This window comes from Procambarus clarkii, chromosome 54, assembly GCF_040958095.1.
Source record: "Procambarus clarkii isolate CNS0578487 chromosome 54, FALCON_Pclarkii_2.0, whole genome shotgun sequence".
Classification (NCBI taxonomy): domain Eukaryota; kingdom Metazoa; phylum Arthropoda; class Malacostraca; order Decapoda; family Cambaridae; genus Procambarus; species Procambarus clarkii.
In genome coordinates, this window is record NC_091203.1 from 24844115 (window position 1) to 24868313 (window position 24199).

The window sequence follows — 24199 nt, forward strand, 5'->3', positions numbered from 1 at the left end:
ATTAAATAATTCTATTGTATATAATGTATACCGACCATTTATATTCAGAAAGAAAAATGAATAACCAAGTACTGTATTATCTATTCCAAACTCATAACCATGTTAAATACAATTTTCTTTCCATTAATAATTACAGAACTAAACATGTAATGCTAGCATATATTTTGCATTAACCCTCACACTGCAACCCGTCCTCTTGAAAATAACGTCACTTTTGGCCCGTATGCGCGGCGCTATGGCCAAATTTGGACGTAATTTGAAATGAAATCGACTCACAAAAGTGACGTACTGTTTCGTTTTCTATTCGAGTCGTCCGGATTACTCGGCAAGCTTAGAAGAGGCAACTTTCCATTAACGTTTTTCATACCGTTTTGAAACTTTATGAGAATTTCCTGCCCAGCTAACCTATCGGAGGACCCTTAACTTACTGTTGAAAAAAAAATCCCAAATTTATTTTCATTTTTTTCATTTTCAAATTACGTCCATATTCGGCCATACGGGCAAACGGCCAAAAGCGGCGTTCTTTTTAAGAGGACAGGTTGCACACTGCACCAATTACCATCTGCCATTTTTCCTGCTCTCCATTCACATAATTACTTTTGTTCTCATATCTTCACATGTGATTTCCTCATCTTCAATCCCCCATATCCAATTTTTTTCCAGTTTTATTGTGTTTTAGTCATGAACATCTTGACATAGAACTTTTAAATAGCTGCACAGTTTAGGGGTAAAAGATTCTGCAAGTGTCTTTTAGTGCAGCGGTCAGCACAGTCTGGTCACAACCAAGAAGTTCTGGGTTCGAATCCCGTGGACGGACAGACTTTTAGGCACCGTTTCATCTCGTTTGATATATGTGTTCACCTACCACTAAATAGGTACCTGGGAGTTGGTCAACTATTGTGGGTTGGTTGCATTCTGCGGGAAGTCGGAATTGTAGTTGGCTTAGGGAGAAAAGGGGAATTAAATTGAACTATAAGGGAGTGTCAAACCGTTACAACTATATAGCACTTGGAGGGGTCAAGATAAGGATTTGGGATGGGATGGGGGGAAGGAATGGTGCCCAATGACTTTGACAGTCGGGATTAAATGCCGACCTGCATGAAGCGAGACCACAGTTAAACAGGTTCCATGTTCCCGACTACAGTATAGGAAACCATACAACATATTAATTCTGAGATTGCACAATCACCCTTGATTAATAAAGATTTAACCCTTAGAAAGCAGCTATGGAGAAATGGTCATGCCTATTGTTGCCCCCCCCCCCCACAAAAAAAATCATTATACTGTAGAATTATTATTTTGTATGCAGAAAATAAGAATAAACATGAAAATAAGTGAATATTAATCATTTCAGGTGGAGACACTAGGTCTACGCCCGACACCTGTCAATGCCTGGTGCTAGACTTGCCGACACCTCCTGATTTATTCTCTGACGTTTCACTATTTTATCATTTTTTTTTTATTGACATCAACAAAGAGCTTTTACATATTCATATTTGCATCACACATATAAAACCCAGACAATAATTGTTTAAATCATACAGCGATCCCTGCATTCCCCCAGTAACATTCACAGATAACCACATTTGTACAACGAAATGGAAGCAGGATTTGTTCATGGGGGAGCCGGTGGCTGAGCGGACAGAACACTGGATGTGTGATCCTGTGTTTCCGGGTTCGATCCCGGGCACCAGCGAGAAACAATGGGCAGAGTTTCTTTCACCCTGATGCCCCTGTTACCTAGCAGTAAAATAGGTACCTGGGTGTTAGTCAGCTGTCACGGGCTGCTTCCTGGGGGTGGAGGCCTGGTCGAGGACCTGGGCCTGCGGGGACACTAAGTCCCGAAATCATCTCAAGATAACCTCAAGATGGGTCAAGGTAAACTCCATAACCTCCATAGACCTACTATATCCATATCTGCAATCATACATGTAAAACCCTGACAATAATTTTGTAAATCTTCACATGATAATAATGCACTGCCCTTGTGAATCAACACTTTATGATAACTGCTTTCTAAGTGTTAAACAAAGGCTGCTTGCACTTAACAAAATTCACAACCAAGAGCTACTAAGCACCTGGCATCATTCACAACCAGCGCTACTAGCACCTGGCATCATTCACAACCAGAGCTACTAACACCTGGCATCATTCACAACCAGAGCTACTAGCACCTGGCATCATTCACAACCAGTGCTACTAGCACCTGGCATCATTCACAACCAGCGCTACTAGCACCTGGCATCATTCACAACCAGCGCTCCTTGCACCTGGCATCATTCACAACCAGAGCAACTAGCACCTGGCATCATTCACAACCAGTGCTACTAGCACCTGGCATCATTCACAACCAGAGCTACTAGCACCTGGCATCATTCACAACCAGAGCTACTAGCACCTGGCATCATTCACAACCAGTGCTACTAACACCTGGCATCATTCACAACCAGTGCTACTAGCACCTGGCATCATTCACAACCAGTGCTACTAGCACCTGGCATCATTCACAACCAGAGCTACTAGCACCTGGCATCATTCACAACCAGTGCTACTAGCACCTGGCATCATTCACAACCAGAGCTACTAGCACCTGGCATCATTCACAACCAGTGCTACTAGCACCTGGCATCATTCACAACCAGAGCTACTAGCACCTGGCATCATTCACAACCAGTGCTACTAGCACCTGGCATCATTCACAACCAGTGCTACTAGCACCTGGCATCATTCACAACCAGAGCTACTAGCACCTGGCATCATTCACAACCAGAGCTACTAGCACCTGGCATCATTCACAACCAGAGCTACTAACACCTGGAGCCGGTCGGCCGAGCGGACAGCACACTGGACTTGTGATCCTGTAGTCCCGGGTTCGATCCCGGGCGCCGGCGAGAAACAATGGGCAGTTTCTTTCACCCTGATGCCCCTGTTACCTAGCAGTAAAATAGGTACCTGGGAGTTAGTCAGCTGTCACGGGCTGCTTCCTGGGGGTGGAGGCCTGGTCGAGGACCGGGCCGCGGGGACACTAAAGCCCCGAAATCATCTCAAGATAACCTCATCTCAAGATAACCTGGCTACAAATCAGGACAATGTACACATTGACATCACAATTCTGTGCTCCATTTCATCGTGTAGTCTAAAAACAATAAATTAATGAAAGTTTTGACTATTCATAAAGTAATGCTTATATAAAACACGATCACAAGTTTCTTTAGAATTTAACGGCCCAAACAATGACTTGATAATATAGTCAGCTGTATGTTGTTTACCTTTTTGTTCATGATGTAGATTGATTGATGAAGATTAAGCCACCCAAGAGGTGGCACGGGCATGAATAGCCCGTAATTCATGATGTAAATTTTGAGTAATGTGTGAGTACGGATTAACCAAGATGCACTTCCACAGGAGAGCCTTACATTTATTTCACTTGCTTATTGTAACTTTGGCCAAAGTTACAATAAAGCAAAGTGTAGAATGTTTTACATTTTAAATATACTAAGTCATATTAATTTGTAAGCACTTTCAATATGTAATAAAATATATAGAGGAGAGAATAATTACATAAAAAAAAATTATCTATCTACAATTAATGTCTAATTTCCTAATGATCCCAATTAATAAAGTTTACTTGTAACTTTATTTCATCCTTTTATTAAAATGAAATGATTGGTTAACTTTAAAATGTCTCCATTTTCTATTACAATCCATATTTTTTATTTTTATTTTTTTAACTTTTTATTTGTTAAAGAATGGAAGTACACACTTCTACTGGCAATATTCAACTACTAGTGTAATATTTTGACCTGTGCAAAAATAATATATCAACTTATCTCTACCTCTTAAATCCACTCAACCATTCACACAACATTTAAAGCAGTTTAGACTGCCAATGATTCAAGGTGAACCATCACAGCGCGCGATGCCCTCTACATTAACAAGCACTTACTGTCTTTGGACAGATGACAACATAACTAACACAAGAGTGCTAGCCACATTACACTATTGTTTAGCAGTAAGTACAACTGAACGTGTGGCAGTATTCTACGACAGTTCCAAATACCAAATCGACTGCAGCTGCAATTGTGCCAAATATCTGCCGTCCTTATGATATGCTCACATCACAACTTGGGCTACAACTTGCCAACACTTTCAAACGTGCTCAAAATTTTTTCCACCAATGCATCGGTAAAGTTTTTAATGCCCCATTAAAAAATAAAAAACTAGTACTTTCAAATTAAACTACAGGTATTTGAGTCTGAAACCGTGTAAATTTATTTTAAAATGTTGCCGAACTCAAGTGTAAAAATGCCCAATTCCTGACAATCGTTAACTGTATCAGGTAGTTTAATTCTGCTGCATGTTGCAATGTCTCCAATCATCCCTCATGTTCAAATACAAAAAAAGAAACTGTGCCTAAAATGCAGATGTTTAATAATGATACAAGTAAAAAAAAAGAAACTTGTGATTCAGTCCAAATCATACAATAGCCTAACTTTTGTTAGCCGAACTTGTATTTTGTATTCTCCTACATTATTTACAAGGGATATGTGCATTGCTTAAATGTATTGAAATTTATATTTCCTTCAACTCTGAACTTCATATATTACAGAACATTTTCCCATTCTGCTACAGAGGACCAATTCCATTCCACATTTGTTAAAAAAAATCTATATATACCTCAAATTCTCTTACTGTAGCACCAGATTAATAGTGTTGTTCACCATTTTCACCATCAACGTAAAAAAAACTTTAAATTTTCTTTGATAAAAGTATTTGTAGATACACAACAGACTAGATATTTAAGAAGCCTCCAGATTCCCAGAGACATTTTTTCCCTATAAAAATTAAAAGAAAGTTCACTGCTAAACAAATGAGCAAAAATTAAATTCTTTAAGACTGCATCAGCAAGGAGTATAATTACACATATGGAACCTGCTAATGATTACATATCTATCCGGTGTTAACAAGATATAATCAGTTTGTTGATATATATCACATTTTACATATAATCCGTACTATACTTCAGTACTACTAATGTGGAGAAGGAGTGAATTTGACAGTTGGAGTTAATACACTAGGGCTTGTGGCCTTAAAGAGGACAGGTAAAGTTGTGTCTGTTGAAGTAGTAGTGGTGAGCGGAACATGTGACGACTCCCAGGGTGGCCTGGGCTGTTGATACTGGCCAGGAAGGAGTGGAGACATTATGGGAATCACAATATCATCCATATTAGGAAGTACAAATACTTTCTCAAATATAACCCTCAGCTGCTTCTGTATGAATTCTACTAAGAAAGGCAAGTTAAGAACGCGATCTCCAAGTCTGGGCCGTGCCACCATGACCAATTCGGGGACTCCACGGAACCCATACCAGAGGCGGTCAGCTGGAGGTGGAGGAACGTTCAATGCCAAGGTTCCTGCGAGTCGCCGTACCTCGACACTGAGCTCTATTCGTGTGTTACTCACACCCTGAAGGGCTCGCTGCAGTAACCTAGATTCGGCAGCTTGCTGAAAGTAGCGTGATCCAGCCACAGTATCAACAAGTCTTAATAACCGTCGAGAAGTTGGTCCACTGCCACCAACAGGAAGCCCAGCCTCAGCTGCTAGACCTTCCTCCTCTCCTTCTTCTTCGCTTGAGGATTCTACACTATCATCTGTGTCAGTATCAAAGTGAAGATTACGAAGAAGGCGGTCAGAAGAGGGGGATCGAGTGTATACTCGTTGCCCTGCATGTGGTGCAGGTTCTGCTGGACTAGGAGGAGAGGATGTATTTGGAGTGTTCCCCTCCAAGCCAGATGTACGTTTAAGTTTCATAAGGTCCAACTTCGTCTCTAAACTCATTGTGAAATTACCAGAATATTCAACATTAAGGTCAACCCAAAGGCCCCTTGAGTCTACTTGTGGACTCCCCACAGCACACAGCTGAGGAGTGGCTGATCCCAAATTCACTCCACAAACCACAAGATCTCCTATGAAGTATGGGACGTGCAGCTTGCTTAATTTTCGCTGAACACGTTCTTGAACCTGAAAAATAGCTATAGTAAAATGCCTTTTATCTTGATCTTTCCATGCACATTCTGTAAACAGCAGCTGAAGACAGTTAGGAGGATAACATGACACCCTTGGTACTGACTACTCATATCGCCAAGAAAACTAGCACAAAACTGAGATTCTATCATGTTAAACCCAAAATGTCATCACTATATACCTTGTTAACAAATGGTTGGCTAAATCTTATTATAGATCAAACAATCTGTGCCAAATTTAAAAGTTTACATATCTCTTGTTGGCCAAGTTGAATAAATCACCCAATTTGGGTTGTATTTTGAATAGCAACAGATGCTAATGTTATCAGTAAAACACTCAAAACTTCATGCCACAGGGAAATTTTTTTTATATAATTATTGCAACATACTGTCATGCATGGTCTTTTAAATAAGCCAAGATCCATCAAAATTACATATTCTAGTGCTGTGGTTCTTAACCATTTCTGGGGAAGCCCCTTGTGGCTTCCTGAAGCTACTGTATCTGATATAGTGCCAGACTACGAGGGGGCAATCAGTCGCGGAGTTTTATTTGGCCTACTAGGGACTACACGCCAAACCTAGCCCCCTCAACAGAGGTGAAGGAAGCAGTGGCACTTATGAATTTTGTTTATACAAGTTTATTAATATCTGTCAACACCAAAGAAAGGCCCCAGGAAATCAGGGGCAAACAAGACCCTGTCCAACAATGAAAACTATAAAACGTTTGTGAAACTAACACAAACTAGTTCGCCCCACCTCCCCCTACTTCGTTTGGGAGGAGTAAGGCAGACCAGGTCAGCTGGCTGCTCCACTTTCAGTTCTAATGCTGATGTAAACTGTGTCTGGTCTCAGTTTGCTCTGTCTCCAGTCTCCTGTCTTAGCCAAAGTGTTGTTTTGCCTTTGTGGTTTTTCCTGTGTACAGTTGTGTAAAGTGAGCCAGAAGTTTAGTGTACTTGGAGCTGCATGTGCTCAGGGTTACCTTCCCTGTGTGCGCCCTAACTGCATCTCTTGCACTGTCAGGGTTATCTTCCCTGGAGTGTTCAGGATTTCACTGCCTTAAGGGGTCTCTTTGCGTGTGGTGACCTTTGCCCTTCAGGTAAGCCAGTTGTCTTGGACTTTGTAGGGTGTGTTTTTGGCTGGTGGGGTGCAATGTGGATTGCACAACCTTCCTGGGTGCCTTTCCTTGGTGGTGGCAAACATGAATAACTTTGCATAAAAGCTTTCCATAGTGCCATTGCTCCCTGTGCCTCTCAGAGGTCTGGGTTCTGGTTCGTCCCCAGTAGACCAATATGAACTCTGCTATCAGTCGGTGTGAAAGCTTCAGAGAGCCACAGGGGCTCACCCAGAAATTAGAGTTTCATTACATTGAAAACTTTTTTTTTTTTTTTTTTTTTTTTTAGTCATGGGGAAATCTGAAAATTCACCAGATTTTCAAATCTGGTGAAAGCTATGGATTCCACCCTAGAAAAATGCATATGAACACAACTCTGCATGCAACGAGCATACTTTATTTTATTGAAAATTGATGGCCTCACACAGTATATGACATACACAAAATATGAATACAGTATCTACTCTATTTAACGGCCTCTTATTTACCGATCTGCCGGAAATAACGACCGGTTTGGGAGACCGGTATCTGGAGCCTCATATACTGGTCTGGCGGGCGATAGAACCGTAGATCGGTATTGGGTTTGTTTCGGCAGCAGGGGGTCCTCACGTGGCAAGCAAGCCGCCGACCTCTATCATCCCCTCTCTCACCCTCACTGCACCTCTCCCCCACACCCTCACCCTCAATGCACCTCTCCCATACACCCTCACCCTCAAAGTAACTCTACCCCACACCCTCACTTCTAGCCGCCCCCCCTCCAAAGAGACCCTTCTGGGAGGTGGCTCAGTAGATTGCCAGCCAGACAGCCTGGAGAATCTCCATCTAGTACAATAAAGCAATCATGAAACAAGGATTTTTATAACTTTTTATTATCCTAATAAATTACTAAACAAAATCTGTAAACAAAAATATATGATGATGTACATCCAGAATTTAAGAAACACATCTGGCTAACAGGGTCGAGTGTGATAGGGTTAGGGTTATCGGAGTGAGTTCGTCCCTCCCCCACCCCTGCATCCCATACACACACTTTCTCTGCTTCACTGGTCACGTAATTCAACGCAGCACCCATCCATCTATCCATCCCTCCCTCCCTCTTTCCCTCCATCCATCCCTCTATCCATCCATCCCTCCATCCTTTTATCCATCCATCCATCCTTATATCCTTCCATCCATCCATCCCTCTATCCTTCCATCCATCCTTTTATCCATCAATCCATCCCTCCATGTATCCTTCCATCCCTCCATCCATCCATGTATCCTTCCATCCCTCCATCCCTCTCTCCCTCCCTCCCTCCCTCCCTCTATCCTTCCATCCATCCATCCATCCATCCTTCCATCCATTCTCTATCTCCCTCCCTCCCTCCCAACCTCCCAGCCTCTTCCTGCCTTGCTGCCTGCCTGCCTACATTTCAGCCTCTTCCTCACTGCCCGCCTGCCCATCCACCCACCAGTCAGCCATCACCGACACAATGAGTGCATTTGGAGCCAACATGGTGCACAGATGTTCCTTGATTGTGCAGACATGTCCAACAAAGTCACAGAATGAACACTCCTGCCTCATGACAATTCAAAACAATGTACCGTGAATCTGTGACGTCACAGGGTAGAAGACACTAGAGTGGTGGACCAAGTGGCTGTCTGTACAAAATATATCTTGCCTGAATGTTACTCGAAATATTACCGACACTTAACTTCGGAAATACCGGAGCTCCGGAAGTAACTACCAGGGTATAGCCCCATATAGGCCATTAAATCGAGTAGATACTGTACAGTAAACATCCACAGATGCCACGTTAAGAACTCATATTCTAGTGGCTCCGTAAGAATATATTATCTCCAGCGTATAATGTATAGCAAGTGGCACTGTAATCTGCAATAAATTTGTATTATTATTAGTAATGCATGTTACTCACTCACCTTGTTAGCCCAATATGGGTTACGTAAAAAATCATAAGAGATTCGCCCAGCTAGAGCATTGATCCATGCTACAGTTTGCTGGTCCGGGTGTTCCGTCAGATGACATGCCACCAGGTTGATAAAGAAGCCTGGCCATGTACCGTTCAAAACACATTTCTGGAGGAGTTGAAGCTGCACCATCCTACGAGACAAAATTATGTTACGTGTGCTTCTGAAAATTTGCACAAACTCACTGCTGCCTAATTCAGACATTGGTACAGCAGCTCCACTCCCTGGCTAAATGCCAAAATAGTAATCAACTTAACTGTTTTAATTTGAACAAATTCCGAATTATGGGGCTTATCTGTGGAGCAACTGAACAATAAAGAGCGGCCAATGTTCATAAAAATGCAAATACTGTACAGTAAAACATTTAAATATTATATAAAAATGGATAAAACTTATGCCATATATTGCAACCATTATTGATTGTTAGAAATCCCGAAACCTTGACCCTGTGAGCTAGCCGTGTTTTTCTGCCTTCTTGTGACAGAACACAGAAACCCACATAAATAATGATTGACAATAAAAGAATGCATGCTGGCAGTGGCACAAGTGCTAAGAGAAGAGTCTGGGAAATGAAGGTGTAAATAAATTATCTGAGAAAGGAGAATCTCCACAACTGATGGCACAAACGTTTAGTGTTAACCAGATCACAACCTCAATATTTTCACGGATAATACTTGAAGTTTAGATATGTACAAGATAATACATTTTAATGCCATCAATGTGAACACCAGTCTCTGTGGTGTAGTGGTAAGACACTCGCCTGGCATTCCGCGAGCGCTTTGTCATGGGTTCGTATCCTGGCCGGGGAGGATTTACTGGGTGCAATTCCTTAACTGTAGCCTCTGTTTAACTCAACAGTAAAATGAGTACTTGGTTGTAACAACGGTTCTTCGCGGCAGGGATCGTATTCCAGGGACCTGCCCGAAACTGCTACGTGTACTAGTGGCTCTACAAGAATGTAACAACTCTTGTATATATCTCAAAAAATGTGAACAAATATAAATACTGTACCATCATTTATTGGGTAAAAAAAAAAATATAAATACTTTTGAGGCCAAAAAATATAGATGCCAATAACTTACACATTTTGGTTATAACAAAACTCCATAAATATAGAGGGCATCACAAAACAATTTTTATAACATTCAGCATACTGTACAATGTATGTTGTCATATTTTGTTCAAAAGTGTTACTTTCACTTACATTGATTGAAATAACTTCAGCTTAAAACACACTTTACCTGCTTAATACCGAGATAGATATCTCGTTATTCAAAGATATTTTCTTCATTAATTATATTTCTTACAATCAACCATGATGTAGTCTACTGATAGAGAAGAGTGCCAGTCTACCCTCTCGCATGTAATTTTTATTATTTTTATTTATATAAGCAATAGTTCTTACATTCTTGTAAAGCCACTAACACGTGTAGCATTTCGGGCAAGTCCTTAATCCTAATTTACCCTGGAATATGACCCGACAAATTGTTTAACAAGCAGGTACCCATTCACTGCAGGGTGAACAGAGGATACAGTTAAGGATTGGCACCCAGTCAATACTCCACGGCCAGGATACGGTATCGGGCACTCGCCTCGCGAAACACTGGATGAGAGCTTTACCACTGTGCCACGAGGACTGTGAATTACCCAAAGCGTCTGTGTTGCAGTGCTTGCCAATTGGTAACTATGCAAGAGAGAGATCTAATTCCTTATGCCTCACCTAGCCATTCATACCTGATGTGCTAATTACCTGTCTCAACATTAATGTTTTCATCATATTTCTTTTTAAAGTTATGGATGGAATTGGATTCAACAACCTTTTTCCTTCAATGCCTTCCACTTGCCTACCTCCAATGTACACGGAACAAGAACTTTCTTGCATCTCTTCAACTCAATTGCATGTCCAATTTCTACCAATGTTCCCCCTTGTCCTACCTCATTTTAATTTAAATAGGCTTCCTTGATCCACTTTATCTATTTCCCTCAAGATCTTACATTTAGTTATCATATTCCCTCAGTTTCTTTTATCATCTATGGTTGTGAGGTGGAATTCTCTCAACCAGTCCTCAAAGCTGAGGCCTTTCATTTCTGGTACTAAGCTAAGCTGCAAACCTCTGAACTTTCTCAGGCTTAAGCTTTACAAGGTGTGGGGTTCCAAGCTGGTGCTACTACTCACGTGGTCTCTCATAGGCAGTGGGTATGGACTTGAAAACTTTCTTGTTTAGATTCTTAAATGACATTCCTTATGTTCACTAACTTCCCCATTTGCTGCTGTTATCCTGCTCCCATGAGCTTCTGGTGTTAGTGTTGGGAATATGTTTACTCCCAGGTCATTTTCTCTTTCTGTGTAGTTAGACAGGTTTCCTATCTCCCTTATCCATTTTAATTACTTGACAATTATTTAGATTTAATTCCAGCAACCATTTATCTGCCTACTCCTGTTAAGGTCTTCCCTTGTAGAACCCTACAGTCTTTCTCGAGTTATTACTCTCCTCATTAATTGGACGTCACTTGGAAACATCAACATGTACGAGCTCACGCCATCTGAGGTCATTTACAACAATTTAAAAACAGCAAATGGTCCTAGAACAGAGCCTTGTGGAATGCCACTTTCTATTTCTCTCCAGCCTGACACATTCTCTCTGACTATGACTCTTTACTTCCTGTCTTTCAAGTACGCCCACTGCCAGTCTAGTGCCTTTCCCGTCATCCCGCTCATCTCTCCGCCTTGTATATTCGCCTTTTGAACAGCACAACCAATACTTTATCAGGCTATGGCTTTAATTTTATATTTTATGATACCTGTATAACAACTTACCAATGAAATTGTTATTTTGTAATAAAACAATATCAATATATCATTTTTATATAACAATATCAATGTAAAATTTTATGATATAACAATATCAACATATCATTTTATGATATAATTATCAATACGAGCATCAGACAGCAGCAGCAAGTGCACTAGTCCACCCTGATGAAGAGAGCCAAGTTAAAAGGTACACCAAATTTACCTTTGGGGTTTAACTGCACAAATAGACAAAAACACAATACCTATACAGAGTATGGTATGTCATTTTCCATATAATTTTCTATAGCATGAACCTCACGATTTATATTTGATGTCCTTTGCCACTTCATTAGTATTCCACGAGTGTCACTCAAATCATATTTAAATATATAGCACTATGAAAAAATAATCAATTACAACAAAGTGCTGTAGAGGATATTCACGAAAGATCCATGCAAAAACTCCACCAATTTTACCCAAAATCAAAGTCTGCTGTAGATGATATTCACAAAAGATCCATGCAAAAACCTTCACCAATTTTACCCAAAATCAAAGTCTGCTGTAGATGATATTCACAAAAGAGCCATGCAAAAACCCCACCAATTTTACCCAAAATCAAAGTCTGCTGTAGATGATATTCACAAAAGAACCATGCAAAAACTCCACCAAATTTTACCCAAAATCAAAGTCACATGCAATTATTTTAAATTAGTTTTTTAACTTCACGGTGGTTTGAACTTGCCTGTTGCTGCTGTTCTTTGCCGAGGTTCAAAGGGACTTCTGGTATCCCCTCCAGAAGAACAGTATCTCCTACTTCTTGAGTTACAGGTTTGTGACTGGGTGAGGACTCTGGTGGCAAAGCAAGTTCTGATGCTGCTACTAAGCGTCTAAACCTAATCAAATGAAGAATGCTGGATTTTAACACACGAAAATACTGTACTGCAGTTTTTTATCTTTTCACTTGAGGTGCCTCCAGAAATAATGAATTGTAAAACATTGCTGACCATGACATATTAATGTAAAAAGATACAATTTAAGTACAGTATCATAAATAGTTACAATTATAATGTGATTTCTGAACATTTCTAATAAAAAAGATGACCAAGCCACAGTAAATAATACTTTATGCAACTTAAATACTTTGCTTATTATATACTCTTCAATGGCTCACCAGTCTTACCAATCATCCTTTTCCCGATCAGATCGAGCAAAGAGGTACAAAGACTTCTCTTGGCACATGTCCTGTGTTACTTCCTCAAATGAAGCCATATCCAGAGATGACGTCAGTAGATCATCTTCTCCGGAAGATTTATTGTTATCCAAGCTCCAATTTCCTTCTCCACTTTCAGTACTACCCTGCCGCCCAAGATCTGTCGAGAAATTATTCATAAAATGTTGGAGGGGGAAATGCTGGTTTTCTGTGGGGAGCCCCCTCCGGCTTCCTGGAACTACCTAACCAAAGATAAGTAAAGGAGGGACTTACTCGGGAGGTAGCCATCACTTTCTACTCAGTTCGAAGTCGAGACAACTGGCAGCAACCTGCGACCCAAAGCCACACATGAACGACCGGGATCAGGAACATTTACTAAATGCCGGGTGTCCAGGACCTTGTTTGACCTACAAAACCATGCCCAAATGTCAGCTCAAGACATGTTGCCAAACACAGCACCCAAAGCAGCAAACTTACAATCATCATGGGCATGAAGGTAGACTGCATGCTGCCTAGACTTAATAACCTTCTTGAGGTTATCTTGAGATGATTTCGGGGCTTTTTAGTGTCCCCGCAGCCTGGTCCTCGACCAGGCCTCCACCCCCAGGAAGCAGCCTGTGACAGCTGACTAACACCCAGGTACCTATTTTACTGCTAGGTAACAGGGGCTTAGGGTGAAAAAACTCTGCCCATTGTTTCTCGCCAGCACCTGGGATCGAACCCAGGACCACAGGATCACAAGTCCAGCGTGCTGTCCACTCGGCCGACCGGCTCACCTTGCAGACGACCTGGGAGACCCGAGCTCTGGGACGGGGAATGAGGGAAACTGTAGCAACTTAAAGAGTGTCCCCGGCCACAGAAGCAGAGACGAGCAGATAACAGCAATGAGCTGCAACCCAACACAACACATGATGCAACCCCGACCTGACCAACCATGCTTCAATGACCCAAGGGCCCCCTCCGAAAAGCCGCTGTCTCGTTCTTCAATAGAAAAGGAGACAGCTACAACCAAACAAACCAACCACCAGGACTGAAAGAGCAGAAATCCCTCTGCTGGAAGAGAGCGTGAAGCTTATCCATCCAACCCCCAGAGGCCAATGCTAACAGAAACAGCACCTTAGAAAAACAATCTTGAACCGAAGAGGCCACCAAAAACTAAGGTGGTGAGAGAAAAATAGCACCCGGTCCAAGGACCAGGATGGATCAGGTGGCGCATTTGCAGGCCGGAGGTGAAACAAAACATGAGAGCTTACGGAACGGGGTGGAAGTTACATCCACGCCTAATGCAAGCTGAAGCGACTCCGCCAGCGCCACACGATAAGAGGCGACAGTATTCGGCATCAAATAACGATCCTGAAAAAGCCAAGAATGAAACTACAAGACAACCCGATCCCAATCCGAAATAGAAGACAACCTATGAAGAGAAACTGGCGAAAAGATCGCTACTAAGAAACTTCATACTGTCGTATGAAACTTCATACATACAAGAGACGACGCGTCTGTGAACACATACGAGCGAGCCAAGGCACCAAAAAAAAAAACTAAAAACCTGAAGAGGAAGCTGGTGACGCAGCAGCGGATGTAAGGCACCTGGAGGCCGAACCCAGTGATCGCGAGAGAGGCGGAAGGGACGTTTCCGAAGGAACCAAAACCGCCAATACATATTTTTCAACAAGTTTTAACTGCATCCATTAATATATTTTCATCCTATTTTTAATGTTTTTACCACTTTTTCCAAGTGCAATGATGCATTGACCTGTCAATAATGTTACGTCACAGATCAGTCAAGGAAGTGACCTAGTGAAAAATCATACAGACTCAGGTTCGTAGGTGTCACCAACTCAGCTGGCAGCATGTAGGAGGCAAAGAGAATGATCATCGCCAGGTAGCAAGGATGACAAACACCCGTCAAGCTTGCAAAGAGCTCGCACGGGATCAACGGGCTATCTATAGTGAGCTATGCCAGAGACCAGCAGGGAAATCGCCAGGGCCTGCAAGTAACTAGCCAAACAGGATACCCAGGCATTGGGACTACTCGCTAAACAAGCCCCAAACACACCCAAAACTCCTAGGCTAGGAACAGAAATTTTGAGGTGCCGTATAAGGAAGACCACGAACCCCAGTACACCCTAAACTCGACCAACAGAACGCCACCAGCCAAGGGGTTCACACAGAGGAGTTACGGCAAGGCTCTCCACTCTGGTGACCTGACCTCTCGGAGGGAAAACCCCCAGAACACATCAGAAAAGTAACTCGGCCAGTACAAAGATAGTGCTAGCGAACACGCAGGGAAGGGAACCCTGAACACATGCAACTCAAGGTGCAATAAGAGCCAAGCCCACACAATAAAGCCTGAGATGAAACATCACATGAAGCTAATACCAAAATAAAGGAACAAAACTCAACCAAATGGCTCCAGCAGGATGAATGAAGTCCAAGGACAGCCTGCATTTAGCTGAAAGCAGAGAGGCTTTCCACAACTGATGGACAGGGGCACAACAGGTAGTAGTAACCATCGTAACATCAGAGACGGAACTCATCAGGGAAGCTGGCTGTGGAATGGGGCTGGGCTGCCTGATGGCAGCTATTGGTACTAATGGATTCGAGCTAGTTTTTAGTGAATCTCTTGTTTTGTCTGAATCATTTGCCGAGTTGTGTGGCAATTTTGAGGCTTCATTTTCTGAGAACTCCTCTAGTTGTCTGTAAAGACCTTGCCAACTTTGTGGATACTTTTCCTGACAGGATAAAAGGGGTCAAGACTCTTGCTCTGGTCCCTGGAAGGCCAAACACAACTCCTGCAACTGACATGACCCATTAAATGGAGCTATCTAAGCAAGATAAGTTTCAAGAAGACACCAGGGGCTCCCCCAGAAAAAAAAGCCTGGGGAGAATGCCACGTAAAAGAACTAATGCTAATGGTTAATAGTAATAAATGCTGAGAAATTAAAGCATGGGAAAAGGCTGCTTATAAATGATTTATACAGCAAAAGCATGTATTTATTTTTTAATTTACGTTAAGTCTGGACATCGAAAGTCCAGTAATGAGGTAGTGTTGGTGTGTTTAGAACAATATACATTAGTTATACCATTCTGTATATCCACATTCCCACTACACAAATAATTAAGGATTTATAAGCCCTTCTCAGCAAAAAGTAAACATTATATTTAAAATGTATTTTTATACAACTTTTTTTGTTATATATGCACAAAAATGTGTTCCATCATTGGGGGGCCAGATTATATTTGTAACAATAAATAGCAAAACAATGGCCACAACTAGTAAAACAGAACAGGTTTGGACCCAATAAATCCATTCAAGGTATTTGTGCATATACAGTACAGTACAGTATCATCAATCTATATATAAACAACAACCAGAATTCTTTTATAATTTATCATCTTTCTACAAAGATTAGTTGATAGTTGTTATATAATCTGTATTTATAGTCATTATCTATAACCATTATACATTATATAATTTGATAGTACAATGTATTCAAGAAAACTATCAAAATTAACTACAATAATTGTACAGTATATAATTATCCTGAAATCCTGTGGTTGCATTTCAAGTGTACTTCAATATGAAGTGTTACTACAAATATATTGAATATGATTACATACTGGAGCCTGCAGTGTGTGTGGGACTGGCATGGGCCGAGCCTGTGGGAGTCGAAGCGATGGACAGCGGGCAAGGCGAGCTTTCCTTAGATCCAGTCTGAAGACGAATGCACAGTGGGTATTTACGACTCCATAACCTGCAAACATTTACCTCTTTGAAATGATATAGTAGAAGACAGTTTCTTTGTTAATCTTTTCAGTGGTACACCTGTTGGCATCCCTAAAGGATTACCGATCACTAAATTATACTCGCAGATCAACAACCATTTAATTAAAGCCGGAAATCCAACTACAATTTTTCTCGCATACCCACCTAATTTATGTGGCACTGATGCCATTTACGCAGAAAATGTTATCAAGGGAGCAGGTCGGCCGAGCGGACAGCACGCTGGACTCGTGATCCTGTGGTCCTGGGTTCGATCCCAGGCGCCGGCGAGAAACAATGGGCAGAGTTTCTTTCACCCTATGCCCCTGTTACCTAGCACTAAAATAGGTACCTGGGTGTTAGTCAGCTGTCACGGGCTGCTTCCTGGGGGTGGAGGCCTGGTCGAGGACCGGGCCGCGGGGACACTAAAGCCCCGAAATCATCTCACGATAACCTCAAGATATATTGGATATCTCACAATGTTGGAAACCATTAAAAATAAAAACCATGGAAAAAATGTCAGTAGTACTCTGCCAGTAGGTTGTCAATATACAAATTATTTTCTTACCTTGTGTAAATACAAGACAACCTTACAAACCCATAATACTGCAAGTCATAGTGAACAGTGTTTATTGTACTTGTGTTTATTAATGAAATGTACAGTGTACACTGCCTAACTGGTTGAAGGCTGACCTCCAGAAGGCATCAACTGTGGACTAAAGTGTGTTTCAAGCCAAACAGCCTCTGTTTGGTTGTTTGGCCATGGACAATGCATGTGCAACAATCCATATGGATAACACATTGAAGAATTTTCATAGAAAGGTTTCAGGAAAACTGGTTACCAAACCCTAAATTGCCTGATCAGTGAGATCTATGACACAATGCCACCAAAAAGAAAATGAATACCTACCACCATGCACATTCCAGCTAATGTCATATGATGCCAAAATTAGCTCAATAATAGAGGCAAATGAATCGAGACAACCCAAAGAACTAGAAAACTACCCAGCTCTATAAATGGATAAGCAAACACACAAGCTGACTTTACAGCGTATGATGCGGCAACAACAAAACGGCACATACAGTAGTTAAGATTCTTTGCATTAAGTGTAACCCTATCACGAGAGCTGGACCCCACACTCAAACAAGCAGGACAGCAAGTGCCACACTCGACTACTCTTCACTGAATTATGTTGACCAGACCACACACTAGAAGGTGAAGGGACGACGACGCTTCAGTCTGTCCTGGGCCATTCTCAAATCGATTGTGTGTCGTCAAAATTATGTCTGGTCAACATAATTTAGCCACGTTATTGTGACTCAACCCACTATCAAACCAGATAGGGTTTGTTGTGGGTTGCCTACCTTTCTGGGTACCTGACCCAGTCAATGACAGACCTAGAATGCTTCTAATCACACGGGAGTTTCTATAGGCCATTGCTCCTCGTACCTTTCTGAGGAGGCCAGGTTTTGGCTCGTGGTCCCTGGTAGGCCTAGAACTCCATTCGTTTGACTGATGCCAGGGTCTAATGCATTCATATCAGCCCGGATATTTCCAGGGAGCCGAAGGGGCTCCCCCCAGGAAAGCATTCAGTAAAACTCTAAGGTCCATAAGGGAATATCTAATTATTAAATAAATACACTGACTGGTTAATAAATTATTTCCAAATAAACATTAATACATAAAAAAAGTACTACTTACCATCTACGGGGTAAATTTCGTGGCAAGAGCATGACTTGGCAGCCAGCAATGTTATATTCTCGATGGTGAGTAAATACACTATTGCGAATTTCTTCTTTTATTCTGGCATGTTTGGGAACTTTCCCTGAAAAACCATTGCAAATTAAGATTTCTCAATTCCATGAGAATAAAATTTAAGAATCTATTACTGTAATATTAATTACTGAATATGTTCCAATGACAAATGTCAAAGACACAAATAAGTTAAAAGAAAGGTTTATACAGGCTAAAAATTTTAAATAAAATGAGCAGGTACAGTATCTCTAAGAAATAAGAAAATGAAAGGCAAAACAGCCTCAAATGAAGGGATATGAACAGATAAACAAGTTCTATTATTCTGACAATAGGCAAACCGTGTTCATAGACGATACGAACTCCAACTATCACGAAACCTGCACAAGGGTAATTTGAGAAAGAATTTGCTCTCAAACCACGTTACAGATGGCAAGAAAACATGGCAGGACAAGAAAACTAAGATGAAATACAGTAATGTACAGGTATGGTACACAGGGGTGCACTGCTGCTAAATATGGGAGAAGTTCGTAACAGTGATAGATACAAATTAAATTTACTAAAGTTAAGACTGAGGTTGTATACCTGGATACCTGGAGTGGGTCCTGGAAAGAGTTCTTCTCCCCCAAGCCTGGCCCAGGTCCAGCCTTGACTTGTTATTACTCGGCTGTGTTAAAGTGATATCCAATCCATACAGTGTCTATACCCAAATATGCTTAACCTGGTTTAGTTAATCATCTAACTCCTGCACTGTACATAGCACCTTAAGGGGCTCAACCAGTGGTGTACATAGAGCCTTAAGGTGTTTTTAGGTATAAGGAACAATTCAAAACTTCTGCAGCTGCACAGGGCTCACATCCTGTGCCACAGGACTCGGAAACAGACCCCATCTTGGGGAAAATAATAGACTGCATCCCTACTGGCTGAGAGCACCTCAGTACTGAGAGAGCGACCAAGGCTGGTGCATGCAGCAGGAGCTCTCAATACTGCTCTGCAGCTAGAGGCCACAGCACCACTTAACTATGATGAATAAAATAAGTGCCCAGTAATTGCAATTATCTTGTGTTGATACTGTATCATCGCGATGTATATGTATACGAGCGGGATTGGGGGGTTATAAATAGGAGCTGCCTCGTATGGGCCAATAGGCCTTCTGCAGTTACCTTTGTTCTTATGTTCTTACTGTCATAGATGATCCTGACTGTGATAAAGACTATGTACAACATTCAGATATCAGTGAACACAATGTTAGTTATGATATTCACTGCATGAAGTACTGTGTACACACACAGCAACCAGCCATTGTATCCTGCATCTTCGCATCGTGAAATGACCTCACGCTCCTTTAAAACTTAACTTAGTGGACATGAATTCATATTCAGGATTTAGTGACAGGAATGTGATAACAACAACAAGTCCTGTTGCTAGTCATAGCAATAAGTGTAGTACAGTACAGTCAAATTAATTTTTTTTTAAAGGAATAATTTTTTCTGTGCACCGGCCAAATGTCAAAATTAATTATAGCACAGTGCAGTGGTTAATTAAGTTAATTAACACTTTTGTTGCCCCAGCGGGCGATCCACCACACACACATCAAGGTAGCCCGAGCGGTGCACGTGAACTCACCACCACCCACAAATGTACATACTCTTTTTAGCTTTCTGAATTAAATTTCTGTGATACATCATTCAATTTTATATCAAATTCTTCGCAATAGAATGCTCTCAAGGAATATGTGCATATAAGAACATACAAGTCACACTTTCCTATACTCTAGGAAAGTATAGGTCACGAGCGAGGTCACGAGAACAGCGAGCCTCCAGCACTATGGGTGCCCACACGGCATGGTCAGGATGCCAAGTGGGATATACTGAATAGAAAATGGGAAGAAGTTGGCACTCATTTTAAAACATGTCCCATGGTATTCTGACAATAAATGGAATTTTTACAAATTGTTATATTATTGACGCTGTTTGCGTCATCCCTCATACTCCGTATTTAGGTTTTATAACGGAATACGAGGCATCAGGCAGCAAAGGTGTTAAAATAAAAGGTTACTTTCTGGAATAATACCTTTATATAAAAACTATGGCATACAAAGAATAAAATGACCAAAATCTTGATATAAATTATTTTAATGAGAAAATAAGTTGGAACCTTGAGTAGGATTCAAACCTGCACCCCTGGGTACTTGTCTTGAGGTTATCTTGAGATGATTTCGGGGCTTTTTAGTGTCCCCGCGGCCCGGTCCTCGACCAGGCCTCCACGCCCAGGAAGCAGCCCGTGACAGCTGACTAACACCCAGGTACCTATTTTACTGCTAGTTAACAAGGGCACAGGGTGAAAGAAACTTTGCTCATTGTTTCTCGCCGGCGCCCGGGATCGAACCCGGGACCACAGGATCACAAGTCCAGCGTGCTGTCCGCTCAGCTGACCGGCTCTCTGAAGAACATGCCACTGGACCACTGGGTAATATAACGTGGCATTCAACCATATCTACAAGGGGTCCTGAAGCATCACAATAATGATAATCAAGAGTTTTACACCTAACGTGTGCACTCTGGTGTGGTATGGGAGTTTTAACCCTGAAAGCTCAATTTAAATCCAAATCTTGATTTGGTATCAGCTCAATGCCTTAAGACCTCCTTGTGAATTCAGCTGAATCCCAGGTTACATTGATTATAGCATATCGTGGTCCAGTGGTTTAAGGCGTGGGCTTCAGTGTACCCAGGGTGCAGGATTGAATCCTCCTAATAGCTCCGATTTTCTCATTGATACATCATACAATAGTGATTTCTTTGTGCAAATTTTTAAGAGTACTAGTAATTTAAGGAATTATGTGATAGATTAACCTCTTCAATAGGAAGAATATAGAACTATTTATTACCAGTACTAAACTTTCGATATAGAAAATTAAGAATAAAATAATTATTAAGCAAAATACTGTACTAATGATTATAAATATAATTTTTCAATACATATACAGTCTATCTGCTAAAACATGCATTATATACCTGCAAGAAATATGGCTTCATCTTGAATAATTGACCATCTTCCATCAAAAATATTGCAAAATATTTTGTATACAAAGAAATTTCCAACTAACCTCTAGGATGATCAATTTGAAGTTTAGATCCTTGAAGCCTTACAAATACAGAGTGAGTAAGAGTCACATGGTATGTGTCTGGGCTGTAGTCCCCTTCTAACTCATTCATCCAACCCTGTAACACAACCAATATACTGTACACACTTAGCAAATATGTAGATCATTTCAACCCTGACAAAATAACAACATTTCTTAGAAGTGCAGGTTTATTTTCTAGCACAGCTTCACAAGGCAAGGAAAATAAACTTACATACATAATGCCTTTTCAATTTAACAGCAGATAAACTAGGTAAAACCAATGCTGTGAGTCAGACTGACTACGAACATGAATACCACCTTATAAAGTCTTAAAAAATGTTGCTATGCTTATACAGTTACCTAGTAGTTGTAAACAAAATTTATTGTTAGAGAGGCATTACGGAAGTGACTGTTGATTTCTGTGCACTTGATGACCAGACCACACACTAGAAGTTGAAGGGACGACGATGGTTTCGGTCCGTCTTGGACCATTCTCAAGTCGATCGTCTTGAGAATGGTCCAGGACGGACCGAAATGTCGTCGTCCCTTCACCATCTAGTGTGTGGTCTGGTCAACATACTTTAGCCACGTTATTGTGACGCATCGTCTGTGCACTTCTGAATCTTACACATCCTGGCCATGTGCTGCTTCCAACAGTACAACACTGCACTAATGGAGAAGTTTACTATAATACCAGTGTGTTTACAGGACGGTGAAGGAAAGCCCCAATACTTGTGAACGTGTATTATTAAGCGGATTTTTTGGATGAACCTATATTCTTTATGGTGATGTAAACAGTGTATTGAACAAAGATTCCAAGTGATTGCATTCCTACATCTGGCAGAGCACCTCACGTGACGTCCGTCATAAGACATCATTATGATTATGCTTCCCAGGGACTCCCTAATGTGTGCCAGAACTTCAGAGGAATGATAAAATATTCTGGAAAATGTGGGCTGGGTATTGTGGGAACATTATCCCATTCTGAACACCACAAGGACTGTATTTGTATGAATAAAAATGAGTTAATTTAGCTACATTAAGAATAATTTTGCAGTTAATCAGATGAACCGTACTTTAGTAAAAGATTTGTTGCCCTTTACTGTTTCTCTACAATTACCCCCTCCCAGTGAGCATCTCTGATATTTGAGCTGTTACATACAATTCTATTATTAAAATCCATCCTTGAAATCAATCAATCTATCCTGTGACTGAAATCAAAGCAATGGTTAGTAATGGCATTATTCCTATCAAATAAAATTTAATAGGAATTATTATTCCTATCAAATACATTATTCCTATCAAATAAAATTTGATAGGAATAATGTCATTGCTAACCATTCTTGGAAGTAGACCCTATAGAGGACACACCAATCCTCCAATATAATGTTAATCACGTCTTTCATTGGGCCACAGAAAATAACAGGTTGTTTAACGAGGATAAATTCCAGTTACTGCGCTATAAAAAAAGCTGAAAGCATCAAAGCAGAAACATAAAACAGTCAAACCACACCATTGAAAGGAAAAGCAACGTAAAAGATTTAGGAGTAATCATGTTGGAAGACTTTGCTTTTAATGAACAACAGAATTGCTGTCACAACTACAAGAAAAATGACAGGCTGGATAATAAGAACTTTCCAAACAAGAAATGCCACGCCAATGATGATACCTTTTAAGCCATTAGTGCTCTCTAGAGTGGAATATTGTTTCGCACTAACAGCCCCCATTCAAGCTAGAGAAATTGCTCACCTGGAGTGTGTGCAAAGACCGTTTACTGCTGGAATCCACTCAATAAAACATCTAAATTACTGGGACTGCCTAAATTTTTTTAATTTGTATTAATCTGTATTTATGTATCTAAAATATGTTAAATCTGTATTACCTAGAGTGCAGGCAGGAGAGATTCATAATAATTTACACTTGGAAAATATTAGAATGACTGGTTCCAATTGTGTATGCTCACAGAAATAACATCACACGAGACCAGAAGGATGTGCAAATTAGCCCCACTGAAAAGCAGAGGTGCAACGGGCACATTAAGAGAGAACTGTCAACATCAAAGGTCCAAGACTTTTCAACACTCTTCCCCTCCACATACAGGACATAACTAGCCAACCTCTTGCAGTGTTCAACAGAGAACTCGACAAGCACCTATAAAGAATACCTGTTCAACCTGGCTGTGACTTCTACATCATGCTGTGAGCAGCCACACTGATCAGCCTGGTTCATCAGACCAGCAACCAGGGGCCAGATTCACGAAGCAGTTACGCAAGCACTTACGAACCTGTACATCTTTTCTCAATCTTTAGCGTCTTTGTTTACAATTATTAAACAGTTAATGAGCTCCGAAGCACCAGGAGGCTGCTTATAACAATAACAACAGTTGATTGGGAAATTTTCATGCTTGTAAACTGTTAAATAAATGTAACCAAAGCCGTCAAAGATTGAGG

At 41.0% G+C, this 24199-nt stretch overlaps 1 protein-coding gene across 1 annotated transcript in view; it reads right to left on the bottom strand.

Annotated features, from left to right (window-relative positions):
- Window positions 1-3470: 3470 nt before the first annotated feature.
- The window catches only part of LOC123771311 (testis-expressed protein 2), a 41169-nt gene continuing 20440 nt past the window's right edge, over window positions 3471-24199 (bottom strand). The window contains 8 exon segments of the mRNA XM_045763796.2: window positions 3471-6021; window positions 9055-9126; window positions 9128-9235; window positions 12639-12789; window positions 13077-13266; window positions 16731-16864; window positions 18575-18698; window positions 21732-21846. Of these exon segments, the coding sequence (XP_045619752.2) occupies window positions 5032-6021; window positions 9055-9126; window positions 9128-9235; window positions 12639-12789; window positions 13077-13266; window positions 16731-16864; window positions 18575-18698; window positions 21732-21846 (1884 nt within the window). The 3' untranslated portion in view covers window positions 3471-5031.